This window comes from Cutaneotrichosporon cavernicola (assembly GCF_030864355.1).
Source record: "Cutaneotrichosporon cavernicola HIS019 DNA, chromosome: 2".
Taxonomy (NCBI): Eukaryota; Fungi; Basidiomycota; class Tremellomycetes; order Trichosporonales; family Trichosporonaceae; genus Cutaneotrichosporon; species Cutaneotrichosporon cavernicola.
In genome coordinates, this window is record NC_083394.1 from 1877032 (window position 1) to 1902890 (window position 25859).

Sequence of the window (25859 nt, forward strand, 5' to 3'; positions counted from 1 at the left end):
TGTTTGCATCCCCAACCTCGCCGTCGCTTTCAACACTTACGTCAACCCGATCGCGCTGGCTGCCTTCGCGCGGAAGTACTACACCGTTTACATCTGCACGCTTTCGGTCCTGTTGTTGATCATTTGCTTCTACTTCCCCGACGAGATCTCTCTCGCGTTCCATGAGGGCATGCGCGGTGACTGAAAGAACGCCGCGCCTCAATGCGCAGGCAAGGACACGCTCGAGCGCTAGTCGCCGGAGAAGGACGGCGAGAGCAACGACGAGTGGACCGAGAACAAGGCTTAGTCAGATAACGAGTGGTGTGTGGTAAAGTAATGGAAGTACTGTGGTGGAATATGCAACAATGTGGGATACAAGGAGAGCTTACAGCAAGATGAATTCAACCGACTACGCCTATGTGCCTTGGGAGGAGCTGCGCTGGCATCGGTGGTGGTTTAGTGAATGTCAGTTGGGTTTAGTACGCGTTAGTCATGCCTCCCTCACTCCCTCGACGCGCGCATGTATCTTCATACGCACACTACCAGTCTAAGCATTACAATCATCATAGTCACAGTGTAGCGGGTGGTAGATCCTCGCTTTTAGAACGTCTCCTCGTCGTCCAACTCGCCATCGAACTCGTCGTTTGGAACCTGGTGTGAGCGTCCGGAGTATTGCATTGCACCGCCCATCGGACCATGCCAGACGCCGCGACTCACCTCGAAGCCGTCCTCGGTCTGGTAGAGCACCTCCTGGACCTTGGCAAGCGTATCCCGCTCCTCGGGATCGATGTGGTCGAGGTTGATACGGTCGCCGACTATGAGCTCGATCGACCGCAGCTTGGCAAAGTAGAAGTCACGCTCCTTCTCGAGGCCTTCGCACTGCGCCTGCATCTCGACAACCTGCGCGGTGAGCTGGTTGATCTGCGCGGTCGACGCGGCCGATGGCGCGCGGGGCGCCGCAACACCGACCGACGGGCGGCCTGTGGTAGTGCGCGCCGTGCTCGCGCGCACCGGGGGAGCACCCGATCCCGACGACGCCATCATGCCCCGTCCTGTAGTGTCGTACGCCGCTCCAGTCGAGTTGGCGTCCCAGAACTTCTTCATCCACTGCAGGAACTCGAGGTTGTCCTGCATCCGGCACCTTGAGTTAGCGGAATCACGAGTGCGAGTGCGAGCGAACGATGAGTCGGCGTGGAGAGAGCCAGCCAGCAACCGCCAGCGGACTGGCGACGCAGACACCTCCACTTGCGGTGGGAACCGCCACGTGTGACACAGACATCCCAAGCCCTCGTACACACTGCATCACGCCGCACTCACTTGACGAGCTTGCCGACAGGAATCGGCTTGTCAATCTTGTGCTTGGCGAACGCCTTCTGCAGAATCTTAAAGTTCTCGAGGTACTCGTACTCCATGCGCGCGTTGAACTTGACACGAGACATGGGGAGGTCGCCTGTCGTCAGCGTCGTTGGGCGGGGTGTAGCGTGCGGCCAAGGCTCGAAACCAGAAGCTACGCCACCGGGTGGCGAAGCGAGTTCGGGCCAGGGACCACGCCGAGGCCGAGCGGCCCTGGACGATTATGCAGGAGTTCGGTGGCGTCCTGATGGGGCCGTGCCATGACACGGCGCCCGTCCATGTGGATGGCTGGCTACGCCGATGCGGATCGAGATCGACCTACCATAGATCGAGTCGAGCACCTACCAGTTAGCTCGACCTGAAGTCTGGGGAGCTTACCTGACAGTAGACGATACCTTTGCCGCATTCGTCGACCTTCTGTACGACCTGGGGGGCGAGGAGGTCGTTGAGCCATGAGAGCAGCTCGCCTCGTGCTGGTGTCAGTGGGAGTGAAAAGGGGGGGGAAGGGGGACGGGGTGGGTGGGTGTTTGAGAGAAATGGAGACACAGAAGAGGACGCGGAAGGAAGCACGGAGAACGAGAAGTACCGAGGTTGGGCGAGTGTGGAGACGGCTTGTTTGGCGAGCCCGGCGGCGTGGATGCGCCGGCGCTGAGCTGGGAGGAGATGCGCGAGGTCGAGGTGTTCATGATGGGGAACTGTGTAGAGGGTAGATGAGGGAGGAGGGAATGGGAGGATCAAGACGAGGACGAGGAAGCCAAGTCATTGCTCAAGCAGCGAGGGGCGAGGAGTGTGCGCGATCATCGCACGGTGATGTCCGCGTGGGGGTGCGGGTGGGGGTGGAGGATGGGCCGTAGAGGTAGATGTAGAGACTAATGGAACCCAAAGTATTGATACTCACACTCTCCAGTGTAGACAGACATGTTTGACAAGTGATGAGAGATGAAATGAAGATGAAGATGAATGTGATGTGTAGCGTGTAGCTTTGGAGAGTGGGAGATTGGATGCTACTGAGTCTAGGCTTCTTGGGCGAGCCAAGGCAAACACGCGTGTCGCGACCTTCTCAGGCACAACACACTCCCGGTGGCACCCCTTTATCACCAACTTGTTCAAAAATCAACACGTCATTATTGACCTAGCCCTACTCTTTTATCTCCCATGTTCTCGAGAAACCCAGCTAGAACAGAGTACAGCTACATGCATGAGACAGGGCAAGCCCTGGCTACAAGATATATGCGTATGGGTCCTGATGACAGGGGTCCGCCAGGGGATCGCCAGCAGCCTCCCACAACACGCAGGGACGGCTGATGGCTGATTGATTCTGGTGCTTGCTTGATCTCGATCTTGATTGATGACTTTGGAAATGAATTTGAACTCGGAGATGAATGTGCTATAGAAAGAGAAACCCAAAATCCACAGGAGAAGATGCGATACACACGTTGCGGAGCGTTGCGGGGCCTAGCCTAGAGCCTTAGTGTTGAAACAAGTCGTGGAAGACGGAAGGAATCTCGGCCGACTTGAAGCGGTACGCGCACTCGGTCGAGCGCAGCATCTCAACGTCACCGCCAGCAGCTTGAACAAAACTGACGATGACGCCGTTGACAGGCGGTGCCTGTCCCTGCCGGGACGAGGGCGGCACGGCGGCGGCGGCACGCAGCGCGTAGCCCTCAACCGATCGTGGCAGGTCAAAGTTGATGACGAGTGGCGCCCAAGGGATCTCAGGCGGCTTGGGGTTGACATCGAAGCACACGAGGAAGCGCGGGCCCTGTCCAGCAATGCTCATGCGCCACTGCTGCAGGATTGTCTTCTTCTGGCCCTGCGGCATGTCGGGCGAGAGGTACAGTGTCTCCCACTGCCGCCCAGAGAGCTTGTACACGACCGCTTCGAGCATTGAGTAAGAGCCGACGTGGATGATCGCCTGCCACAGTGGGTAGTCGTCGAGCATCTTGACGAGCGTGTCGAGCTTGTATTCCTTGGCGCGTGCTGCTTCCTCGCTCATCCCGCCCGCGTTCGCGCGACCAGAACCAATGGTGCCTGGTCCAGCGTCCGTGGACTGCTCTTCGGAACGCGCCGACCCGGTGATCGTAAGGTAGACGTATGTGTGCTTGACGTTGAGGCCGGGGCTGATCGACGACACCGATTCCTGCGAGTTGGTTGAGCCCTCGCGGCGTACGAGGACGCGGACTGGGTCGCGGACCTGTAACTGGTTCGAAAAGTTGATGACGTCTGTCGGGATCGTGTTCGAGAAGATGCACGTCTGACGATCGACTGGCGACGACGAGGATGGTGCCTGCCCACTGGGGCCAGGGGTCCCGAAGCGTGACGGCTGAGCCGACGGGAAAGGCGTCTTGCTCTGTGGGTTAAATGGAGAGTGGGCGCCGTTGTCGAAGGGGCTGCCAACGGTAGTCGAGAAGCCGCCCGGGGTGAGTGGACCAGCACCGCCGCGGCGAGGGGAGGGGAGGAGCCGAGCAACGCTCAGGACATTCTCGTACAGGTTGCGCGCAATTAGCTGGTCGACCTCGTCGAGCTAAATAAAAATGTCAGACATGTCTCATCTTAGGTCAGCCAAGACAGACTTACGATAAGGAGTCGGCACTCGGCTCCTGATAAGCCGCCACTCCTGACATTCATAATCTCGTTGATCTTAGCCGGCGTTCCGATCAAAATTTGGATCGCGTCGCGCTGCATGTTCGCGACCTCGTTGGGGAGAGAGCTCGATCCGGCCGCACCAGCAGCCAGTGCAGCACGGACGCCCAGAGGACCACCAACGTTGCGAATGACTGTATCACGTCAGTTATGCACAACAGTCGCTGACATACGTTTGTGACACTGGGTGGCTTGATCAACAGTCGTGGTGATGATGATGACGGACGGTCCACGGAATGAGCCTTTCATGGGCGCGAGGGTCAGACACAGCTGGAGCGCCGGGATCACACTAGTTGTCAGCCCCTGTGCCACCGTGTCAGATCTTACTAGGATATGATGCGCTCCTGGGTGGGAGGCGCCTGCGCAATGATATCCGAGCCCTTGAGCATGAACGGAAGGACACGGGCCTGAATCTTGTTCGGAGGGCCAATACTGTGTGTGAGCTGCTGCCACGTCCAGCCGGCCGAGGACGGCGACGACGCAAAGACATACCCATATTTGGAGATCGAGCGCAGCAGATCGGACTTGAGCTGTAAGTGCTCCCACTTTGTGACGACGATGCCTGCTCCGGGCGCGGCTGCGCTGTTGTTGTTCATGCCACTGCCACCCTGCTCGCGCTGGTTCTGTAGGTGGCCGCCGGGGCTAGGCACCCATTCTCGGCCTCCACCAGCACCCCCTCCACAGCCGTACTTGCCACCGCCGGGAGCGCCCCACATGCCATTGTCGATGCTATCGTTGAGAAGGCTCGAGCCGAACGAGCGGTTTACAGGCGTTCGGGGTCCTCCAAAGTCACGGCTGGGAGAGAGATGGCCGTGCGGCGAGAGCGGGCCGCCAATGGGTGATTCGAGTGGAGGCATGCTCATTCTTGCAAACATGCGGGGGTCGCCGTGGTGCGAATGCCCGTTCGGGAGGCCAGAGGTCTGCCCCATTCCGAGCTGTGGTCCACTCCCACCCGCGTTGTTCTGCGCCTGAAGCCGCTGCAGTTGTGTGACGCTCGTGGACAGAGCTGCGATCTGCTGCGTGAGGGCGGCAATCTCGTTTCCCTCGCCTGTGGACGAGCGACCACCCATGGAAGCAGACGTCGGGGAGAGAGTGGGCGTAGCTGTGTCAAAGGGCGAGAACATACGTCCACCGCCAATCCCCGAGAGGGAGCCGTTGGGCAGGGCAGATGAGGGAAGGGCAGTCTTGACGGCGTTGGCGAGCTGCGCAACGTGCGTCTGTAGGAGTGCAACGGCGGCCTCGTTGGCAGCGACACGTGCCGCGAGGGCGTTATATCCCGAGTCGTCCTTACTGATGAATGGTGGGGCTGACGCGGCACTGGTGGCGGACACTGCAGAAACGGCCGACGCCGCCGGAGACGTCGCAAAGGCCGTACCCGAGCCGCCCACAGGTGTTGGGGTCGAGACCTCGGCGCGGTCGGGGGTGGCGTCCCTGTTGCTTGCCATTATGGTGGCTGAGCAAGAAGGAGCAGTGGGCGATCGTTGGATGAGGTCTAGGTGGAGGCACTGTCCGAGATGAGTGCGAGGTGTGGGTGGACCCGTGGCTCGATGCGACGTTAGGTGTCGCTCAGGCCTGACCTAGGGGGGCCGTGCAGGGCGTGCGCTTGAGAAAGATGCAGACGAGGTGGGGCCAAGGGGTTCGAGAGTCGCTATGCTTGTGGGAATCTGAAAGGAGATGGATAGGGCGAGGGGAGTGGGATGGAGAATGGAGGGGAGGATTACAAAGAAAAGCCACCAGAGGGGCGTGGCGTAGGTACTGGCGTACTGGCGTCCAACTCGTCGACTTTTGACTTGTTCAGGCGCAGGGAGGAATGAAATGGTCGTACAGGTGTGAGACGTGAGACAGTGCGAGACAAAGCTAGGTGATGTTACTCTAGCATGCGAGATGGGGGAGGGATGTGAGAGTATGCGAATGTGTTGAAATGCAAGGAGGATGAGAGAATGAGCAAGTGGCGAGAGAGAGCTATGCTCTGTTGAGCGTTGCCCTTTGATGATTCTTGAAAGAGTGACGAGATGCCTGAGAGGGATATGTAGGTGTAAAGAGGTGGAGGACTACATTTGATGGCAAAATGCCTTTCCTTCCTTGTTACCGGAATCATCAGGTCCCATGCCGTTAACATCGTCGTCGGCTTTTCCGACGCTCATCTGCCTACGCCGCTCAACGCGCGGCCCGCCCACAAAGTTACGGAGCGCACATGAGAGTAGGTTTCCAAGCCCACCGCCCACTTGGCTGTACAACGATAGACTTGAATCCTTCCAGCTTGAGCTTTGTCCTCCAAATTTACATCCGCATCTATCCCTGCCACGCTCCCGGATCACCCAAACCTTAGCCAGCCATCACTTTGTCATGACTGCTAGAGACCACAGAAGAAGATGATCATCTCTAACACTTTACAAAGCCGAAAGTGACGCCGAGGTTCCCTCGAACCCGATTAGCGGAGTCACATCCACTATCACTCTCCACTCTCCACGCTCTCCACCGATCCACCGACGCCACTGAATAGCCGGCCAAGCGACCCCGAATTGGCGCGAATTGGGCAGGGCTGTAATTCATCTGATCAGAATAGGGTTGGGCCCCGGCCTTGCTTGATTAAGCAGCCGCAGACACGTGGTGCGTCGTCCCAAATTCGGAACATTCAATGTGGCAGGCAGTGTCAAGCCCAGTTATCCTCCATGTCCTTGTGCAACGCATACCGCCTGGCGTGACATGAGCAATGCGAGATGCGGAAACTCGCGTGCTTCCATTCCTGGTCGTGATAGATCAAGCCGCTTCTCGCGTCCCAGTTAGTCACAAGGCGTATAGACATCATGGGAGACACCGGTTGGTGGGAATTTTGGGACTGCGCCAGATTCAGTCATCCTTGGCATATGGCATCTCACTGCCGCGACTGTGAAAAGCATGTCCGACACGTGCTCGGACTCTGTCAGTTGCGCGATCCATCCAACCTGGAACCGCTGAACCGCGGTCGCTAACTGTCATGATGCGAGGTACATCCCAACCCCAGAGCCACTACAAGGAAGAAGCCGTCTACTTCTTCTCCTCAGCGGCGGGCTCGGCCGCCTTCTTGCCACCCTTGCGCTCGAGGATGGCCTTGCGGTCCTTGTCGAGCTTGAGAGAGGTGATGACAACGTTCGAGGGGTGGATGCCGACCGAAGGAGTGGCGGCGTTCGACTTCTCAACGTGGACGCGGTCGACGTGGATGACCCACTTCTTGCGGTAGACCTGGTGTCAGCGTCGCTCTAACAACTCTGGTCCTCCGAGGTTCTGCTGATCCCTGGGAGACGTCAATGCTCACCTGGACGACCTTGCCGTCACGGCCCTTGTACTTCCCCCGGACAATGAGGACCTCGTCGTCCTTGCGGATGGGGATCGAGCGGGCGCCGTGGGTGGCACGGAGCTCCTTGCTCAAGGGCGCCGACATGATCTTGCGCTTGAGGCCCGACGAGGCCGCGAAGTGGGCCTTGCGCGACTTGCGGCGGTCCGAGGCGAGGCCTGGAGTTAGTTGGGGTGCATGGAATTGTTTGGCAGCAGGGCACAACAGCGGAGATCGACACAGAACAGGCGCAGCGCAGAGATGTGGAGAAGGAGAATGCCAAGTGCAGATCGGATCGGACGCTGCGATGTCTGTTCGAGGAAGGTGGTCTCGCGATCTGGCGAAAGTCGAAACTTTCGAGCGGCCCGAGGTGTCGCGACGCAGGCGCAAGCACAACAAAGACAACAACAGCGCCATCACCATGAGGAGCATGTCGGCGGCGACAATTCACTGTCCGCTGTCCACGTTGCCCTCGCCGTCTCCGTCCCCTCTCAATGCCGTCGAAAGTTTCGCCAGTGTCGCCTAGTCGCTCGAGCCTCCCCGCGCATACGCGCACCGTTCGAACGCGCGCGCCGTGCCGTTTTCCGCTGTTGCCGTGCTGCTTGATGACCAGCTACTCACCGGTAGAGGAAGCCATTTTGATGATTGTTGTCGGATGGGTGTACGCTGGCGACAGATGGCACCAACGACCATGCAGCAACCACCAACAGTTTGGGATCCCCGCGGCGTTTCATGAATTTTGCGAATGTGGCGAAAGTGAGTCACGTGGGTTTCGCGTGGACCTATGGAGATCGGCGATGGCCGGATTTGGAAGGAGATTGAGAGCATGCATACCAATGCATGCATAATGACAGATGTAGCGTGGGCCGAATCTACTTTGGCTACGCACTGCACTGCACTGCTTGTATCCAGTTCAGTCAGTTAGTGAGCTATTCGAAGATGGTCTGCACTGGTGGGTGCTGCGGTTGGTGGCGGGCGGTGCATCTGGTGTCGGTCTCCATCAACATGCAAGTCATTGGGGCGACGTCATGGGTAACCTCCACCTGGTTCATCTCCTACCTGGTTCATCCATCGCCTGAGCTAGTGCCCACCTCTTCCTGAGCACACCATTCTTGACCACTCTCGTCCATTCATATGCGCCGCGCCATCAACGCACTCACTCCGGCCCTCCGTTCCCCCGTCTTCCGTTCGCCTCCCCGTCCTCGCTACATAGCCTACACCGCGGCGGCCATCTTCCCCTTCTCCCTCTTCTCGACGACTCCCAACATGTCCGAGCAGTTCAAGGTCAACAAGTCTGATGCTGAGTGGCAGGCACAGTTGTCGCCTGAGCAGGTGGGTGATTCCAACTTCACGATCTGCGTTCAGCTGGGCTGCGAGGAGGCAGATATGGAAGGCACAGGTCGTAAGGCGGAAGGAAGGCCAACTCCAGACCTCTACTTTTCATCCATCTCTCTCCACACACCACTAATGCAAGTTCCGCGTCCTCCGCCGGCAGGGCACCGAGAGGCCCGGCTCGCATGAGTTTGACAAGAAGGACGCCGCTGGCGTGTACAGTGAGTTGACTGTCCCTCATTCCAACTGACGCCAGCGTGTGCGGGCTGCGACGCGCCGCTGTACACCTCGAATCAGAAGTTGTGAGTGGGCTCTTCTCTTCGCTGGGCGATAGGTTGGGTAGTCCTCGGATCTGGCGTGTAGCACGTATCTCAACTTATCGGCTGTAATACCACCGCTTGAACTTGACGAGAACCGGCAAGCGGCCGAGCGGCCCAGCCTCTTCCCTTGATACATCAGTTCACACCAGCGCGTCCGGCTGCGGATGGCCCGCGTTCTTCGACACCGTCCCTGGCGCCGTGCTCCGGCGCGAGGACAACTCAAACTTTATGACGCGCATCGAGATTGTGTGTGCCAACTGGTGAGTCCACTAATAGTGTCTGAGTCAAGCTGACAGACAGCGGCAGCCATCTTGGGTGAGTCCTCCTCATCACGGAGCCACTGCGGAATTCAATTCATTAAATTCGAGCTGTGCTCGCGGTACGGCCATGGCCCAAACGCGCTGCAGAGACTCAGACGTCACGACATCTAAAGTCTTTCCGAGCTGACCCCAGACACGTCTTCAAGGGCGAGGGATACGCTACTCCAACCGACGAGCGCCACTGCGTTAACGGCATCTCGCTCAACTTTAAAGGCGAGTAGCGTAGAGGAGCATTGTAGTCTAGTCTTGTTTGAGGATGTATCATGATGGATTGATGGATGATGGATGGAGGTACTGTAGATTCGCCACCCGGGGTCCCGCGTCGCGACGCGTCGCCGAAAATCAATGTCACGCACCACCAGCACTTGGATCCTCACAATCTCTACTCCATATACTCCTTCATGATGGGCGACTCGGAGGCGGGGCCATCGACTCCCGCCCTTCCTCACCTCCCTACGCCCACCACCTTTCCCTTCCCCTACCCGAACCCATACAGTATCCAACTCGACTTAATGCGCACAGTCTTCTCTGCCATCGAAGACCGCAAGATTGCCATCGTGCGTTCCCCCCATCCGAGCTTCGGAGCTGACTTCAGGTAGAGTCTCCAACGGGCACAGGCAAGACCTTAACTCTCCTGACCGCGACACTAAGCTGGCTGTCAGCTCACAGACGACGACTAGACGAAGCAGCCGAGGCGGACCTGCGCGCCCGCTTCGCAGCCGAAGATCCAGACGGTGCGCTATCCAAGAGTAGAGCTAACCCAGACCCGCCATGGATCATCGAGAACGCTGTCAAGCGGCATATGGAGGAACTGCGGCACGCCGCGGCTGAGCGAGCAGTCCGCCTCGCCGCCGTGCGAGAGCGGGAACGGCGGCGTGATCCTGGCTTCCAAGCCAAACGCGCTCGCCCATCAGCTAAGGAAAAGGAGGTGAAGGAGATCGACTTTCTCCCCGAAGATGCGGAGCCCGTTGATGGACTCAATCTCAGCGCGGAGGTGCGCGCCCTCATGGCTCAATTAGACAAGCCTAGCACTCAGGAAGAGGTCGAGGAGGACGTGCCCAAGGTGTGTCTGAAGTGGGGGGGGGGGGGGGGGGGGGAGTGGGGGCTGATGACAGGTCTACTTCGCCTCACGGACGCATTCGCAGTTGCGACAACTCACGGCCGAGCTCCTCAAAACCTCCTTCGTGGTCGACACGCCGGACCGCGTCTCGGCTGTCCCCCTAGCTTCGAGGCGACAGATGTGCATCAATGACAAGGTGCGCGCGATGGGCGGCGAAGATAAGATAAACGAGGCGTGTCTCGACATGCAGAAGAGTGGTCAGTTATATTCTTTCGATCGAACTGATGACAGGTGCGCAGCGGTGTCCGCACCTCCCTCGCAAGGACGACGAGGGGCCACTCCTCGACGCGCGCGACTCCGTCCTCGCCACCGTTCGCGATATTGAAGACCTCGTGACGGAGGGCAAACGCGCCGGCGTGTGTCCATATTACGCGACGCGCCGGGCGACCAAGGCCGCGCAGCTCGTCACTCTTCCCTACAATCTACTATTGCAGAAGAATGCCCGCGAGGCACTAGGCATCGACCTAACCGACCAGATTGTCATCATCGACGAGGCGCATAACCTCATCGACACAGTTCTGGGGATATACTCGGCCTCCCTCCCTGCCAGCCACATCAACAGCGCCGCATCCCAACTCACACAATACCTCCATCGCTTCCGGACGCGTCTGAAACCACGGCACAGTCTCATGATCCAGCAAACCCTGACGGTCCTCCGCGGCCTTGTCGGCGTATGCTCAGCCTTTGAGAAGGGCAAAGAATCGAGCGAAATGATGGACGTGAACGCGCTCATGGGACGTATCGGGCGTTCCGCAGACGCTGTAAACCTTCTCGAACTCGTGGGATACCTCAAAGAATCAAAGCTCGCGCGCAAGGTATCGGGCTTCGCGGAGTCTCTGGATGAGAAGGAGGGCAAGCGATCCACGGCGGCGCGGCATGCGTCAATCGCTGCCTTCCGGGGAGTCGAGGCCCTCCTTCTAAGTCTTACGGATGCGCGTGACGACGGTCGCGTCATCCTCTCCAAAGAAGAGGGGTTGATGCTGAAATATGTCCTCCTCAACCCGGCCGAGCGGTTTGCAGAGGTCGTCTCGTCTGCCCGCTCCGTAGTTCTCGCTGGCGGGACAATGGAACCGCTCGCCGACTTCTTCGCACAGCTTTTCCCCTCAGTCCCGCGCGATCGGTTTGCGACCCTCTCTTGCGCCCACGTCATTCCAAAGACTAACCTCCTCACGCAAGTTGTGACACGCGGCCCACGTAAACTAGACCTGGAATTTACGTTTACTAAACGGCGCGATCCCGCTCTGGTGAGTTTGCCTCGTATATGGCTGACATAGCTTGCCGAACTAGGCGCAGTGGTACAGAGCACGATCGGGCTCGTTCCAGACGGGGTGGTCGTCTTTCTTCCGTCGTATGCGTTCTTGGACGCCCTCAAAGCCGCCTGGACAGAGTTATTCCCCAAACTCGACCAACGCAAACAGGTGGGTTTTTGAGTGATACAAGTTCACCCACTTCCCCCACTGACGGACAGATCTTCTATGAGCCCAAAACTTCGTCTGAAGTCGAGACAGTGTTGAGGGAATACGCTCAGGCTATTGAGGCGCCTAAAGTCAACGACGCAGGCCGACCACGTTCCGGAGCACTCCTCTTCGCAGTCGTGGGCGGCAAGTTGTCCGAGGGCATCAACTTCTCGGACCGTCTGGGCCGATGCGTTATCATGGTCGGATTGCCGTTTGCGAATGCGGGCAGTGTCGAACTTCAAGAACGCATGCGATATGTCGAGCGCCTTCCGGGTGCGGGGAAGGACGCCGCGCGCGAGATGTACGAGGTGAACTCCAGATTGAATGACAGCTGACGCCAGAACCTGTGCATGCGCGCTGTCAACCAGAGTATCGGGCGGGCTATTCGACACGCCAACGACTATGCTGTCATCTTACTCGTGGATAGCCGGTATGCCCGTCCACGGGTGCGTGATAAGTTGCCACGCTGGATTGGGGAGGGCGTACGGGTGTGTAGTGAGTGGGGCGAGGTTGCCAAGGGCGTTGCGGGATTCTTTCGCGATAAGCGGTTGGTGGAGGGCGTTGGGGCGGGGCCAGGGGCGGGGGTCGGTGTCAAGCGTCCCGCTGTGTAGCTGTAGATGCCATGCATATGCGTAGTGTACAGTGTTGATGCTCTATGTGTTTATGAGGTAGAAGGGATGTCTTGGAGTCACCAGCTCCGTTGGACTGCTGCAGCTTGCCGCCTTGGACAGCTCTAACTGTGCGCTGTAAAGCTCGACTTGGCACGTACTCGAGCGCCAATTCTGTACAGCACGAAAGGAACCGGTGTGAACAGGAACAGTAAGCCTGCGAGGAGGCAAGTCGCGCCCACAGCACCCAAGCGTTGGTACAGCGGCAGCCCGAAGAGAGGGAATCCCGCGGCGAACGTACTCCGCAGGAAGCTGTTACTGGCCAATGCGCTTGCTGCGACTGGCCTATACGCATCCACCAGGTACGTAAACGTCGCGGTGTAAGCGTACACCAACCCCAACCCGAAGAGGCTGCTGAGGATAATCGGCACGATCCAATGCACGTCCTTGAAGGCGGTGAGACCGAGGAGGAGGAGGCCGACGGGGCAGATGACACCTCCAGCCATGCCCATCACCAGTCGTGCTTCGGGGGGAGCGTGTCCGCCATGCGCGGCGGATACTTTGGCATAGGCGCGGTTGAAGAGTGGTTGGGAGAGGGCTGCGGCGACCTGTCCTGCCCCAATGCCTAGGAACGACATGCCCGTCTGTTCGAGGGAGAAGCCGTGTTGTGTCCGGAAGATGTAGGGCACACCCGAGAAGGAAAGGTAGAGAATACCGAGGATGAGAGCGGACCACAGGTCGAGGAAGAGGACCATGGGTTCTGTTGCTAGGAGGCGGAAGGGCGTTCTAAGCGAGTGCTTGAGCGCAGCGGTGAAGGAGCGGTCAAACTTCTCAATCGGAGCACGCCATCTGTTGTCAGTCTTGCGGAGATGTTTCGCTTTGCGTTTCAGGAGCTGCGGGTCGTACGTTTCGGGGAGGAGAATGAGGAGCGCCACCATGCACACGAAGGCCCACATGATGACGACGTAGTACGTCCATCGCCAGTCAGGCTGACGTTGGTTGATGAAGCCTGATAGGAGCGGTCCAAGGACTGGACCCAGGAAGGGTGCTGAGCTAAAGATCATCATAGGCGTCGCGACGTGAGTGTTGTGGAACACGTCCGTGATCGCGCCACCCGAGACGCTGAGGAACGCGCTGCCCACGAAGCCCGTGACGAAGCGGAACGCGAGGTGGACGCCGATGTGCGGCGCGAATGCGACGGGAAAGTTGAAAAGGAAGAAGAGGGCGAATCCGCCGTGCAATACCGGCTTGCGGCCCATGAACTCGGACACGGGGCCGAGGAGGAGCGGCCCACAACCGAGACCCATGACGAAGAACGAGATGGAGGAGATGCACAGTGTTGTGTTGATGCCGAACGAGGTGATCATGCCCTTGTACGTCATGGCGGCCATGGAGGAGCAGCAGGTCACGCAGAGGCAGGAGACGGCGATGACCATAACGATCGCCCACTTCCGCGCCGTCGACATGTTGAGCGGGCAGTGGGGGTCGTCCGGCCCGTCCCAGCGCACCTCGAACGGGTCGTCCCTCTCCGCATTATCGATCACCGCCGTAGTCGTACTTGGTGACAAACCCTTGTCCTTGGCAGCCTCGAGATTCAACTTGAGAGCCTCGGGATCTACCTCGTTGGCAGCTTTGGGATTCGTATCAAGGGAGACCCGCGATACACGCGATGTCACACGCGAGATCGGGTCCGTCAGCTCGAAGGCTGGGGACTGGGGAGAAGACATGCGGATAGCCTCCATTGTGGGCGAGCGCCGCTAACGGCGGAGGGGCAGGAAGGATGGATAGGAGGGTTGGCGAGCGGGAGGTTTGGCGGCGCCTTTAAAGTTGCCGAGGTTGCGGCGTGCGGCGTGCGGCGTCTGTCGGTGTCCAAAATTTCACGTTTATTGCTAGTGTTTGCTGGCCGTTGTGGCGAGAATGGGAACATATGAGTGGGGAGAGAGACGGTATGGCGAAAAGAGTATAAACATCAAAACCTCAGCGTGAGATGTTGGGCTATCTTGAGACAAAATACGACTCGGATCGGAGTGAGCTGACTGATGTTGATCCAGGGCGGAGAATGGGTGGCGGAGGGGGGCGGGCCGGCCCGGTTTTGGATGACATGATGCCAAAAGGGAGGTTGGTGCCTAGATTACTAGATTCCGACCTACACTGTTGTGCTTGATAATGCTTTGATAAGATGACATGGACACCAGCCGAGATTAGCATCGGAGCGCACATGAGCCGTGCGTCGTCCGACAAGTCCCTGCGATGTCCGACGCGCACAGACGCCATATGCCAATCATGCCTCTGGCTCCCATCCCCCCTTGTATCCAAGACACACCCAGTACGCCTCAGCGCTCTCCTTGCGGCTGCTGGCTGGCTTATCCGTGACGACCTTGGAGAAGTAGGGTTCGAGCTGTTTCTTCCGAAAATCCACAAGGTCGGGATGCATGAAGAACTTGAGGCTGACATCAGCAGAGATTGGGAAAGAACACGTACACGAGGGATCCACCAGAGTGCTCCTCGTCCTTGGGGCGAAGGACCTGGTGTGCGAACCATGTGGCGGCGGAAACGAGGTCGAGTGAGGCGGCAACGTCACGATCGCGAATCCCGCTCATAGGCGCCATCATATCGCTAAGGACGCAGTCGGCTAGGCCGAAATTGACCTCCTTCCCCGCTTCAACTGTCTCTCCTTCCTCTCCTGCGACCGTTCCCTCACCCTCTAAACCCGTCTCGTCCTCGCCCTCCTTGCTGACCCGCATCCCCCATGCGGTTCGAGCCGCGGTCGGTGTCTTGGTTGGTGCCGCCCGCAAAAGTTCCAGCACCCGACTTTGAACCGCTGGCTCGAAGAAATCTCCCGTCACAACCTCCACTCCCCGCATCACCTCCATCGGCAGCAGGTCAACAGCCACCACAATCCCCTTCCCCCGATATTGTTGTTGCCGCTCAGCTGCGACTTGGCTCCATCCCCCAGGAGCTGCGCCCAGGTCGACGACGCGCCGGCCAAGGATCGGGTGCTTTGTCGCGAGATCTTTGAGCTTGAACGCCGAGCGAGCGCGGTATGACCCACCGCGGGAACGGACGAACGGGTCGCGTGTTTGGCGGGAGAGCCAGCGGGTAGAGGAGGAGGACGACTTGAGCAGGGCCGAAGTGGCGTTCATTCTTGGCCTTTGATTAGGAGAGTATAGAGCGGAACACGGATAGTCTCGATGATGGGCTCGACAGGCCAACTTTCGAGCGGGACCAAATGACGCTGATGGTACCTGTGATGGAACGCGTCCGCCTCGCCTCCACCTGATCCATCCAACTCTCTTTCATCTTCCATCCTCTCTCACATATTCATCATGGTGAGATCAAGCCCGAATCAGCTGACTCCAGGCGAACGCATCGACAAAACGTATCGCCGCGGCCAACGAGAAGCTTCTCAAGGCTCTGCCCAAGAACTTCTACATGATCAATGTGGGTGTGACCTTTACGACCTTCCTCGCGCGGGCGCGGCAGCTTAGAGCGTTTCATTTTCAGCTGCTGGATTCGATTGATCCAATTGCGTCTGCGTCCTCTTACCTCCCCTAGTCTTGCGGAGCTGACGTCAGATCCTCGCCATCCTCGTCCGCATCATGAAGTGGAAGGTGTACCACCGCCAGCTGCTGCCTGGCGGTTTCGTGGGCTTCCTCCACGGACTGGGGTTCATCGCATCGATCTTCATCTGGCGCTGGTTCGTCGAGATCGGCACACCAACGCGCAATGCTAAGGGTGACCTCCGCGTACCCGAGGACTTGGGATCCAGCGGCGTGATCGAGATGGCCTGGGATGTGTGAGTGACATTGCGGCGCTGGTGCATGTCCTTCGTAGCTGCTCCGCTACCTTAACACTTCGCTCGAACTGGCTGACTGCAGCATCTATATCACGTGGATCTGCACACTCGGCGGCGCGCTCCTCGGAAACTGGGTGTGGTGGTTGTCCGCCCTGATTCCCTGCTTTGCAGGGTGGAAGCTCTTCGGTGTCGCCAGGCCCTTCCTCGGTATGTTCCTGCCCGGCCTCTTCGGGCCCAAGGCGCCCAAGGAGGAGGCGCCTGCCGCTGCTGCCAGCGGCGCGCAGCCAGGCGAGTCGCGCAAGCAGGCCAAGCTGCGCGCGCGGGCAGACAAGGGTGACCGGCGGGTGCAGTCGGTACGGCGCTAATTTCCACTCTCATTATCTTGCATATGAAGGGCTATTCATACAGGTGCATGTGGACAGTGCATGTGGACGCGAGGAGTACTCGAAAGTACCCAATGAGGGTATCAATGTACAGCAGGAGGGGAGTGGTTGAGGAGCAGGGGCTTGCGCGGGCTAGCCGACTAAGAGGCGGCGGACGTAGTCATACAAGCTGGCCTTGTCCTTGTCGGTCATCTGACTGTTGGCCTTTGTCTGCTTCTCGGGCGGAGGTGTCGGCGAGGGGCTCGGCGACGACCGGAATCTGGAAAGGGAGATTGTACGCGAGCGTGGTGCCGGATAGGGCGGAGGTGGAGGGGGCGATCGTGTCCGGTTAACATTGCCCATATGGTGTTGGAGGTGTGCGAGTTCGGCCCTTGCGTTCTCAAGGATATGCGTATCGCGTTCCTCTTGGACTCCCGGGAATCCTTCGGCGACAATGAGTCGTGCGACTCGAAACACCCACTCGCTGACAAAGTGGATGCCCCTACACTGCATGCTTCCAGTCCAATCCGTGTTGTTATCCTCGCGCATACGGGGTGCTGGCGACGGGCGACGCAGCGGCGATAAACTGCCTTCTGGAATCTCCGTCTCGTCCTCGGACACCGAAGAGGGGACGGACCGACTCTTCCGAGCTGCTCGCTTACCCGGACGCGAGAATGTCTTCCATCCACGAGGCGGGTGGCCTGTCCTTTCGAGGTCTGCGAGGCGCATGAGCTCGCGGTTGAATGTGCCTGGTATCAGCCACAGGAAGTGGAACCGAACATGGCGCGATCGGTATGGCTCCGCTAACACTGAAACTTCCCACGCAAAGTGAGGATGGTCATGTGCGGCCCGTGGCGTGGGTATCACGGCCTCGTCAACTTGAACTCACGAGCCATCTCAAGGCGCCTGCGCGCAACCTCCTCCGCAGCCCCGTGGATCTCTAGACACCAAGCTGCGTCGGGCTTGCCCAGCGGTTCAGCCATCGTCTTGGTGACTTGTGCAACGAGGTCTGCCGCCTCGGCATACCGCGATAGAAGGAGGTCGAGGACGCGTACGAGGTCGCTGCGCGAGACAGTGACTGAACCATGGTCGAGCAGGAATGAGGACAAGTAGAGTTTTGGATCGGGGTCGACTGAACGAACGGTTGATGGCGATGGGATGAGGACCTGATACTTGACAGCTGGGGTAGACTTGGTCGGGGAAGGGGGAGGAGGCGCTGTGAGGGCAAATGTAAAGTCGGCGTAGGGGGCGAGGGCGGGATGATGGCGCAAGTCGAGGCTCATGGCTGCATGGTCTTGAGGGGAATGGTAAGGTATTGATATACTGATAACGGATTGTGAGATTCTGGGATTCTGGGACTGGAAATGCAAGGTTGTAAGGCTGTACATGTACATTTGTTGTTACTTGACCTGTCATAGCTACCTGAGCTAGGTGGCGGAAGAGATACTGTATAGATTACTGTATCACTCTTTTTCATTGTGATGTCTTTGTCTCCCTTTGCCCACCGTCTCCTGCTTTGGTCCCTTGTTCAAGGATCAAGGACCTTGGCGTTCTTGGACTGAATTCCATCCTCAGGAATCTCAAGAGGGACCAAGAGGGAACCCATGATGGCCCATGAGGAATGCTTGTGAGGCTGTGGGTGGCCTGCGTGGAGCGTGACAAGCAGCGGGCATGGCGGGACAGCCAATGCGGGTTCGGTTCGAGCGCCGTACTAGCACATGTGCCTCAGACTACGGGTTTACAACTGGTCTTTTCATCCCCTATACGCTGTGCCAAGCATTGGAGTGACCCAAGCATTGGAGTGACCCCTCGAACCTGTGTTTATCTCATCCCTCTCAACCCAAGGGCGGCCTCCGTTACTCTCCTGGTCAGATTGCCAGAGTCTATGTTGCTGTGAGGGCACACACATGGCCCGTGGGCCTACTGTGCGGACCGAATCCCCCAACGCTTCTTGTATTTTGGAATGCTTTGTGAGCTGATGCAGATGAGAATAGCAAGCACGGATGCAGATTAGGCTGTACCTCTTCATGTTCAGGTTTCCATGCCCCTGATCTGCTTTCCGGCTTTCCTGCTTTCCGGTAATCGGGGCCACGTGAGACATTACAAGGTTCACTCAACTAACCATCTACCCGTCTACCCGCAAACTACGGGACTGCATGGCATGTCTTATTCCAGTCTCACTCTGACTGTGCCCATTACCATCAGACGTGTGCCAAGCAGCTCAACATTCTCGAAAGTGGCAGCACTTAAGAGTGGCAGCAAAAGAACACGTTTATCGCCACCAAGTCTCGATCTTGGGACCTCGAGGTGATCATACAAGTATGAGCCTCGCGCTCTTCCACTAAGCTATAGCGATTGTGACAACGCTGATGTTAACGATTCCGCGTTGCAGATAACTCGGAGTCTGGGGCCCTCGTACACCCGAGGTGGGGTGTCTTTGCATCGAAAGAGTCTGCCTTCATTCTGGGGAAACTAATGGATTCTGATACGCTTACGGTATGCAGAGACGGCGACTATAAACTCGGTATAATATAACTACGTCGCCGACTTTGACTTGGAGTCTTCGTCATCCATCTGCTGGGGATCCCTTGTTCGCGCCACGTTGGCCTCAATCTCCCTGTCATCAGCTCAGATTCAATCCTCAACCACGCTCACCCGTCGTTTAAGCCAGTCCGTTGACTTGAGCGCCTACCGCATCTAGATGCCCTGCAGCTCCGGAGCGAGCATGTATAAGTCTGGTCTGTACTCGAGTGGCTCTCCGGGCATGAACGAGTCGAAAGTATGCAAAATCTCGCGCGAGCACTCGACGTAAAGGCCGGACGCGAGGAGACTATGGGTAGATCAGGAACCTGGCCACTGCCGCAGTGCGGGGGGACGACGCGTGCGTACTTGGACCGATGCCAGAGCGGGATCCTTGGTGGAGATTCGGTCGCTGGAAGAGGCTGTCGTAAGGGCGGCGGGACATGAGTAGAGAGTTGGGAGTGGAGAGTAGAAAGTGGAGAGTGGTCGCATCCGTAGATCCCGTTGGAGTACACACGCATGGGCGTCCGGTGGAGCTTCTCATTAGCTGTTTGGTTTGTATAACCGTTCCTAAGGAGACCGGTGCCAGGCGGTAGGGGAAGCAATCCGAGTAAAGCACACAAGCAATCCGATGCGGCGCAGGCTTGCAGTCTGAAGAGTACATGTAGCATGCAAGCACATCCCGAGTTTGCGCATGCAGCCATAAAGCAGTCCCAGTGTGTCGTGGATCGATAGTATTCACCGATAGTCGATATTCGGTTTTCTCGAGATCGGCGGGAGGCGGAAATAGTTCCAATGTAATCGTATTGACTGGGTGACAAGGTGCGTTGGAACTACATAGTAGTGTTTTTCTATTACCATAAAGGTTAGTATATCTCACTTGACAGTGGCGAGTCCTCGATACTGTACTGAGGAGCGACACCGTCGAGGCAGGGAACGAGCCGTCGTAGTTAATACGATGGCTCGTTACTGGCATACAAGTTTGTCGTTCCCTATTACAAGGCTCGTTACTCACGAACGATGGGTGGTCAGCTAGTTTCAAAGATTGTCAAGACGTACGGTGGGATTCGGTAACCAACTACACACAGCAAGCGCGACATCAGTCCAGAGGCACCGGAAGTCAAGTTGGACGATGTAAGCCAAGACTTGGGGCATGAGGTTGTCGCTCAACCTCTCCTCAAGCCTTGCCTTTGCGTCTTCGAGCTCTGTTCCGGGTCCTCTCAGCCTTGGGCTCAGGTAAGTCCTGGAACCAGGACGGTGGTACGTGGCGATGATATCTGTCAACATGTTGGCGGATATCGTTGAGCGCCGCCGAGCTGATGGGCGAGTTGGAGCCATGTGAAGATATTGTAATCTTCACGTTTGGGTCGTTGGGAGGCGACCAGGTTGTGTGCGCGCTACCGCTGCGAGGGCTTCTGCTGGTCCACCCTAGTTTCTTTAGGACGGGTGTTACCTGGCGGCACTTGAGCGTTGGAGCCATTGTTAGTTCTGTTGTGGATGTGGATGGCTAAGAGTGTTTGCAGGCTCAAGCGCAGTTATCAAGTGAGAGAGTTTGTTGATGAAAAAGCCTAGAAGCCCACGAAAGGCCTTTAAAAGACTATGGTGCTGGCTGGCTGTGCATAGATGTTTGTGAGACATCGAGTCATGCGTGCAGAATCCTGTAGAAGGTTGGTGTTTACATCTCTGGATTCCGAACCATGTTTGAAGGTAGATTAAGAGAACCACCTGACTGATCGCGTGACTGAGACATATCTGACTAAAATACGCTTCACCCATTGCACAAACACATCATGAATTGGTCGCGTAGGGGGTCTACTGTATGCAGTATCTCACTCCTCTCCACCAGCCTGAAACGGCCGTGAAAATGTGACGCTAGATCTGAATCTAACACCGACTCGATACACGGCGTACACCGACTTGAGACACATCTGCATCCGAGACGTTGACGTGACGCATCCCGACAACGCTGCCAGCGACGGTATCTATTGACTTCCAACACTCGATGATAGAGTGTGGGGCCAATGCAACGCCTGCCTCTCGCGCCGAATAGACCTCTTCCCGATCTGCTGGAGCAATGGATCACTAGCATGTGGGTGTGGCAGCGTGATGTTGGGCGGGCGTTATCAAGTGCCAGGGTTGCAATTGTAAGTGTACGCACATTTTATCGCGGTCGGTTACAGTGTAATTATGAATTTCCATTCAATTGAGTTGCAGCCGAGACACTTCAGATCGTGATAGTGTCGTCCGACTTTAAACCCTGCAGCTTTGAATCTAGTCTATGTTAGCGTATGCGAGCATGAGATGAGCTGAAGATGGGCAGAGTCGGCCAGTTCCGTCGGCAATAAGACTTGAGGAAGCAAGTGCGTTTGGGAGATTCCACGCATTCCTGGACACTGCAGTTCGTGAACTGAGGGTGTGGAGCTTTGAGGAGCGGAGTGCAGACATGGAACTGCAAGGTAGAGTGGATGAAGAGACGTTAGATGCGCATGAGGGCTGTTAAGGCTGTTGAATCAGCTTTGCTCAGTGGATGGCTTGTCTCGGGACACGGACACGACGCATGCGCTTAAGAACAGGTAGTGGCGCTGACACTGGCGCAGTTCATCGCGGTCAGGACGTTGATTCACCAGCAGTGCATTCGGGTGAGATTAGGTTTTCGTCCATTGAATACACGTCCCATCACTAACAATACAGTAGTTGGGTATTGAATGTTGTATTTCAGGACTGCGAAACCTGCGTGACCATTCAGACGATTTCCCGCGCCTGGTTCCAAAATCATTTCACAATGTTGTGAGACCAGCATTGCAACCAGTGCGTACGTGGCATCAAGGAGATCGCGGGCACGCAAGTCGCGTCAGCCGTCGTCAGCCACCCCACGTAAGCGCATGAGTTGAGCACCGCACTGAACCTTGATCCATCGGTCCATGGTCGTCCAACACTCTGATGAATGCGATGCATAACAACTGTTGAAGCTCCTTAGCTCCTTGATGCAGGTGGATGGGATGCCTGGACTACGCGTCAGCTCTCATTGTTCCCACAGGCCCCACACTCACCCCCACATACCGTTATCCGCGCCCGAACTCGGCGCCTCGACCGCTGTTGGCGTCAAACGGCTCCGGCGAGTCGCCCCACTGATTCTGCTGCTCCCTCCCCCGCACGCGGCGCGCCTGCTCCTCAAGCCTTGAACGCTGGCCATTCATCGTGCGCATGCGCTCACTGCGCTCGTCCCAATCGGCGGCGCGCACCTCGTTCCCATGCTCATCCTTCTGGATCTGGACCTGGTTCTGGTTCTGGCCCTGCCGTGCTCCTGGCTCAGCCTCACCGCGCACCTCGGCGTCACGGCGCCTAGACTCTTTGGCGCGCGCGGCGAGAATATCCTCAATGACACTCAGCACGAATATGCCGCCAAACCACACAGCCCATCCAGGTATCCGGCGGCGACCCTCGAGCTGGTCGTCGGGAAAGTTGGGAGGCACACCGTGCGTCGGTGCCTCTTCGCGCTTGTAGTCGACAAAGTTCGAGTTGCCGATCCGCCTCGTCTGCGACTTGAGATGCCACGCTGGTAAGCCGGAGGGAGTGATGTCTTCGGGTGGGGAAGGGGGGTCGCGGGCGAACGGGTTCGTGTCGCTCGGCTTGGGTGGACCGGGATGCGAGCGGATCGGAGAGCGGCCAGTAGCAGCCTCGCGATAGATCAGGATCATTCCCTGCAGCTCGCGGCGCGTTTGGCGGAGGGAGAGGGTGGCGCGCATTGTGGATGGTGGATGGGTAATGGGTGGTTAGAGAATGGTCGAGCGTGGGCAAGATGAGTGGAGGCGGGGCTTCGGGGCTTGTAAAGGTCAAGAAGATGTCCACGTCATTGAACACGTGGATGAACCTCCACTTGAAGAAGTCGAGAGAAGCACGCTCATCTACACTCTTCGCCATGTCCGAGCCGCACCTGCCGCCCAAGCGGCCTTACGACTCGCTGTTTACGCCGCGACAAGCACCTCCGGCTGTACCTATAGCTTCCGCGTCAAGGCGGCCTTATGACTCGCTCTTCACTCCCGGCGCGGAACGCGGCGTCCCTCCCCCTCCCCCAACTGCTGGCCGCTTCCGTCGAGCCTACCATAGGATCAAGTATGCTGGTCCCTACCGCCTCCCACCTCTCACAGCCAAGATTGCGAGCTACATCCCCGTCTTCCTCCTCCTGTGGAAGGGTACCGAGTGGACGATGAACGAGATCATGGTGTACAACCACCCGGCGTTTGTGCCTGGCCGCGACGGCCGGCTCAAGTATGGCGGTCAGGCGAGTCTTTTCGGCACGGTCGGGCTCGCGCAAGAAGCCGATGGAGGCATCTCGTTCGCCCGCCTCAAGTGGGCGTTCAACGGAGCCAACGTCATTGCCGCTTCTGTGAGTTGCAGCCGCGCATTCAATTTATTTGTTTCAAGCTAGTTGTTTCGGTTAACCTGAATTTGCATTAGCTGACGTATAGGAGAGGACACGGCGCGACTTAGCCGCCTGGCCCGTCCTGGGATGGTTCGAGGACATGACGGCGTACTTTCTGTTCAAGGCGCTTCCGGGACCGCTGGCGGCGGGGCTGACGCCGTTTGCGAAGAGGCCGTGGGACGAACCAGAACCCTGTGACAAGTAGACCTAGGTCGGCCTCGCTAGTACCCCTAGAGGACAGAGAACCCGTACTCGCCACCCATACACACTAGACACCATTGCATTGCACCCCCCTCATGCATCATTTGCGCATGGCTGCGTGGTCGCGTAGTTCTGGCTGGACTCGGCTCGGGTCTCGGCCGGCTAGGCCGGCTCGGACTCGGGTCTCTCATCTCGGCTCACGTGACCGCCGAAACCCCAAGTCAAGAGTGGAGGAGAGTGACATTCGCACTTGACATTACTCTCCTTGTCAACTTGTTCAAAATGACACTCCCGCCACGATTCCTACGATCCCTCCGTCCTCTTGCGACACGCTCCGTGCCAGCTCTCGCGCTCGCGCGTCCTGTTCCCGAGCTGCAACGACGCACATACGCAACCCCAATCCCAGGGCCGACAGTCACACCCCAGTCGCTAGCCTACGTCACGCAGTTCCGCGACCGCGCGTCAGCGGCCGGATACGACCAGGACACAATAGCCCGCCTCATGGACGCCGAAGTTGTGGCAGGCCGAATGCCCCCTGAAGGGCCGGGTACGATGCGCGCCATTGCCAAGTTTCACAAGATCAGCGTGGCCTTCCTCATCCTCGTCATGGGCGCGATGATGATTGTTCCCATCGCACGACATGGACGTAACCTCCTCCCTGCGCCATTACAGGGCGCACCCGAGAAGAAGGAACGTGTCGTGCCCCGGCCCCGGAGGCTGGGTGAGCGCGCCAATTCGGAATAAAGTCGCCGAGTTCCTCTGGGGAATGAGGGATGAGCTTGAAGGGGGAAGGCGGACGACACGGACGAGACGGAAGAGACAGAGGAGGCGGACGCATCCTGCGTGCGTGGCAGACGCAGCTGCAACATCCAGCTAGATGAATTGCACCGGCAGGCTTTGCCGCACGCCAGCGCTCTTTTGGAGGACTCCTAAGTGGAACTGCGCAAGCAGCCGCGTACGCCCCGGGGCCGCCCTGCTGAATCCCCCCGAATCTTCCTAGGGAGCTAGATAGCGGCGCGCGATCATCATACATCCTAAGCCATTTGTATATCTATATTGTATCGGACAATGAGCTGGTCGTTCAGGAGAGTGGGAGATGGGGGTGGGAGCTGGTGGGTTGGGTGAGAGTGGATCACGTGATGGGGAGAAGCCTTTCACAATGTTGATGTTGTCCACTCGTCCCCACGTCCACTCCGTCACTCCGTCACTCAGCCACTCCGTCATGTCCCAACCAAACCCAACTCCACCGCCCAATCTCCGCGACCGCGCCGCATCCTACGCCCTAGCCTTTGCCGAGCTCAACGCCGCCTCACGCGCAGGCAAGACGCCGCGCAGCCAGCGTGCTCTCCTCGCCCATCTCCGGACTGAAGAGGCGGCCGGCCGCGTGCCCGTCGGCTTTGCAAAGTTCTACCGCGCATACTACGGGGCGAGTGCCGTCTTGGCCCTGGCCGTCGGTGTCGGGGTCGGGTATGCCGGGTATCGGTGGGCTACGGGGAAGGAGGAGGAGGGGCAAAGGTCTTGAGGACTGCACAGAGAGACGACAGACAATAGACCGAGCCTCGCATCCGAGGTGCTGTCCTCCAGGCTCCTTAGCGTCAGAGGTGAGTATTCCAGGCTCCTTAGCGTCAGAGGCGAGTCTTCCAGGCTCCCTAGCGTCAGAGGTTGGCTGCAGACCGTACAGTTAGCTGACATTAGGGTATGGAACGTACCGTTGTACCATGACGCCAAGCATTGTCCTGGTACTTGCAGACACCAGAAGCAGACCACTGTATGCATATACTTTTCACGTCGAGCCTGTGTCCATTAGGATGTACGGCGATTCTACGTGGTCTTGCCGCGACGCAGTTGTGCAGTTCATTTCCTGGCTGTAGGAGATGAACAGCGCTATGAGCGGCTTCATCCACTAGCCCATCACAGCACCGTTACAATGTAATATGAACAGTGCTGGAGCACGAATATCGCCAAAATGACAACCCTGGGCCTTGCAGAAACACCTCTCACTCTACGCAGCATCTGCCATATCAGAATCTGAACAGTGCTGTGGTGTTCAGGATCAATAACTGAGCCGTAATTGTAACGTTCACTTGACCTGAATTGCGCTGCCTCTCAATC

At 57.9% G+C, this 25859-nt stretch overlaps 13 protein-coding genes across 13 annotated transcripts; 6 read left to right on the forward strand and 7 right to left on the reverse strand.

Annotated features, from left to right (window-relative positions):
• Positions 1-579: 579 nt before the first annotated feature.
• BIM1 (uncharacterized protein) lies at positions 580-2252 on the reverse strand (the record flags this gene model as incomplete). Its single annotated transcript, XM_060597777.1, has 6 exons — positions 580-630; positions 697-1120; positions 1297-1429; positions 1655-1673; positions 1711-1805; positions 2231-2252. 6 exons carry the CDS (start codon positions 2250-2252, stop codon positions 580-582), a joined length of 744 nt encoding a protein of 247 aa, XP_060454637.1.
• A 548-nt stretch (positions 2253-2800) lies between these two features.
• CcaverHIS019_0207340 (uncharacterized protein) lies at positions 2801-5420 on the reverse strand (the record flags this gene model as incomplete). Its single annotated transcript, XM_060597779.1, has 5 exons — positions 2801-3856; positions 3910-4109; positions 4149-4264; positions 4303-4407; positions 4468-5420. 5 exons carry the CDS (start codon positions 5418-5420, stop codon positions 2801-2803), a joined length of 2430 nt encoding a protein of 809 aa, XP_060454638.1.
• Positions 5421-7002: 1582 nt separating this feature from the next.
• Positions 7003-7925, reverse strand: RPL26A (uncharacterized protein; the record flags this gene model as incomplete). The annotated part of the gene is made up of 3 exons (XM_060597780.1): positions 7003-7197; positions 7271-7467; positions 7910-7925. 3 exons carry the CDS (start codon positions 7923-7925, stop codon positions 7003-7005), a joined length of 408 nt encoding a protein of 135 aa, XP_060454639.1.
• A 497-nt stretch (positions 7926-8422) lies between these two features.
• CcaverHIS019_0207360 (uncharacterized protein) lies at positions 8423-9481 on the forward strand (the record flags this gene model as incomplete). Its single annotated transcript, XM_060597781.1, has 6 exons — positions 8423-8620; positions 8763-8841; positions 8877-8922; positions 9090-9200; positions 9241-9255; positions 9394-9481. The coding sequence occupies 6 exons, from the start codon at positions 8423-8425 to the stop codon at positions 9479-9481; spliced, it is 537 nt and encodes a 178-aa protein (XP_060454640.1).
• Positions 9482-9772: 291 nt separating this feature from the next.
• CHL1 (uncharacterized protein) lies at positions 9773-12454 on the forward strand (the record flags this gene model as incomplete). Its single annotated transcript, XM_060597782.1, has 9 exons — positions 9773-9817; positions 9856-9994; positions 10025-10323; positions 10376-10577; positions 10612-11624; positions 11655-11798; positions 11849-12145; positions 12179-12283; positions 12449-12454. The coding sequence occupies 9 exons, from the start codon at positions 9773-9775 to the stop codon at positions 12452-12454; spliced, it is 2250 nt and encodes a 749-aa protein (XP_060454641.1).
• A 116-nt stretch (positions 12455-12570) lies between these two features.
• Positions 12571-14187, reverse strand: CcaverHIS019_0207380 (uncharacterized protein; the record flags this gene model as incomplete). The annotated part of the gene is made up of 1 exon (XM_060597783.1): positions 12571-14187. One exon carries the CDS (start codon positions 14185-14187, stop codon positions 12571-12573), a length of 1617 nt encoding a protein of 538 aa, XP_060454642.1.
• A 539-nt stretch (positions 14188-14726) lies between these two features.
• On the reverse strand, positions 14727-15588 carry MRM2 (uncharacterized protein; the record flags this gene model as incomplete). The annotated part of the gene is made up of 2 exons (XM_060597784.1): positions 14727-14892; positions 14927-15588. 2 exons carry the CDS (start codon positions 15586-15588, stop codon positions 14727-14729), a joined length of 828 nt encoding a protein of 275 aa, XP_060454643.1.
• A 183-nt stretch (positions 15589-15771) lies between these two features.
• On the forward strand, positions 15772-16606 carry CcaverHIS019_0207400 (uncharacterized protein; the record flags this gene model as incomplete). The annotated part of the gene is made up of 4 exons (XM_060597785.1): positions 15772-15774; positions 15806-15886; positions 16021-16241; positions 16324-16606. 4 exons carry the CDS (start codon positions 15772-15774, stop codon positions 16604-16606), a joined length of 588 nt encoding a protein of 195 aa, XP_060454644.1.
• Positions 16607-16756: 150 nt separating this feature from the next.
• CcaverHIS019_0207410 (uncharacterized protein) lies at positions 16757-17886 on the reverse strand (the record flags this gene model as incomplete). Its single annotated transcript, XM_060597786.1, has 2 exons — positions 16757-17352; positions 17493-17886. 2 exons carry the CDS (start codon positions 17884-17886, stop codon positions 16757-16759), a joined length of 990 nt encoding a protein of 329 aa, XP_060454645.1.
• Positions 17887-22096: 4210 nt separating this feature from the next.
• CcaverHIS019_0207420 (uncharacterized protein) lies at positions 22097-22869 on the reverse strand (the record flags this gene model as incomplete). Its single annotated transcript, XM_060597787.1, has 3 exons — positions 22097-22131; positions 22184-22216; positions 22338-22869. 3 exons carry the CDS (start codon positions 22867-22869, stop codon positions 22097-22099), a joined length of 600 nt encoding a protein of 199 aa, XP_060454646.1.
• Positions 22870-23042: 173 nt separating this feature from the next.
• On the forward strand, positions 23043-23751 carry CcaverHIS019_0207430 (uncharacterized protein; the record flags this gene model as incomplete). The annotated part of the gene is made up of 2 exons (XM_060597788.1): positions 23043-23510; positions 23593-23751. 2 exons carry the CDS (start codon positions 23043-23045, stop codon positions 23749-23751), a joined length of 627 nt encoding a protein of 208 aa, XP_060454647.1.
• A 278-nt stretch (positions 23752-24029) lies between these two features.
• CcaverHIS019_0207440 (uncharacterized protein) lies at positions 24030-24491 on the forward strand (the record flags this gene model as incomplete). The annotated part of the gene is made up of 1 exon (XM_060597791.1): positions 24030-24491. One exon carries the CDS (start codon positions 24030-24032, stop codon positions 24489-24491), a length of 462 nt encoding a protein of 153 aa, XP_060454648.1.
• Positions 24492-24969: 478 nt separating this feature from the next.
• On the forward strand, positions 24970-25618 carry CcaverHIS019_0207450 (uncharacterized protein; the record flags this gene model as incomplete). Its single annotated transcript, XM_060597792.1, has 3 exons — positions 24970-25229; positions 25299-25348; positions 25443-25618. 3 exons carry the CDS (start codon positions 24970-24972, stop codon positions 25616-25618), a joined length of 486 nt encoding a protein of 161 aa, XP_060454649.1.
• Between the last annotated feature and the right edge of the window lie 241 nt (positions 25619-25859).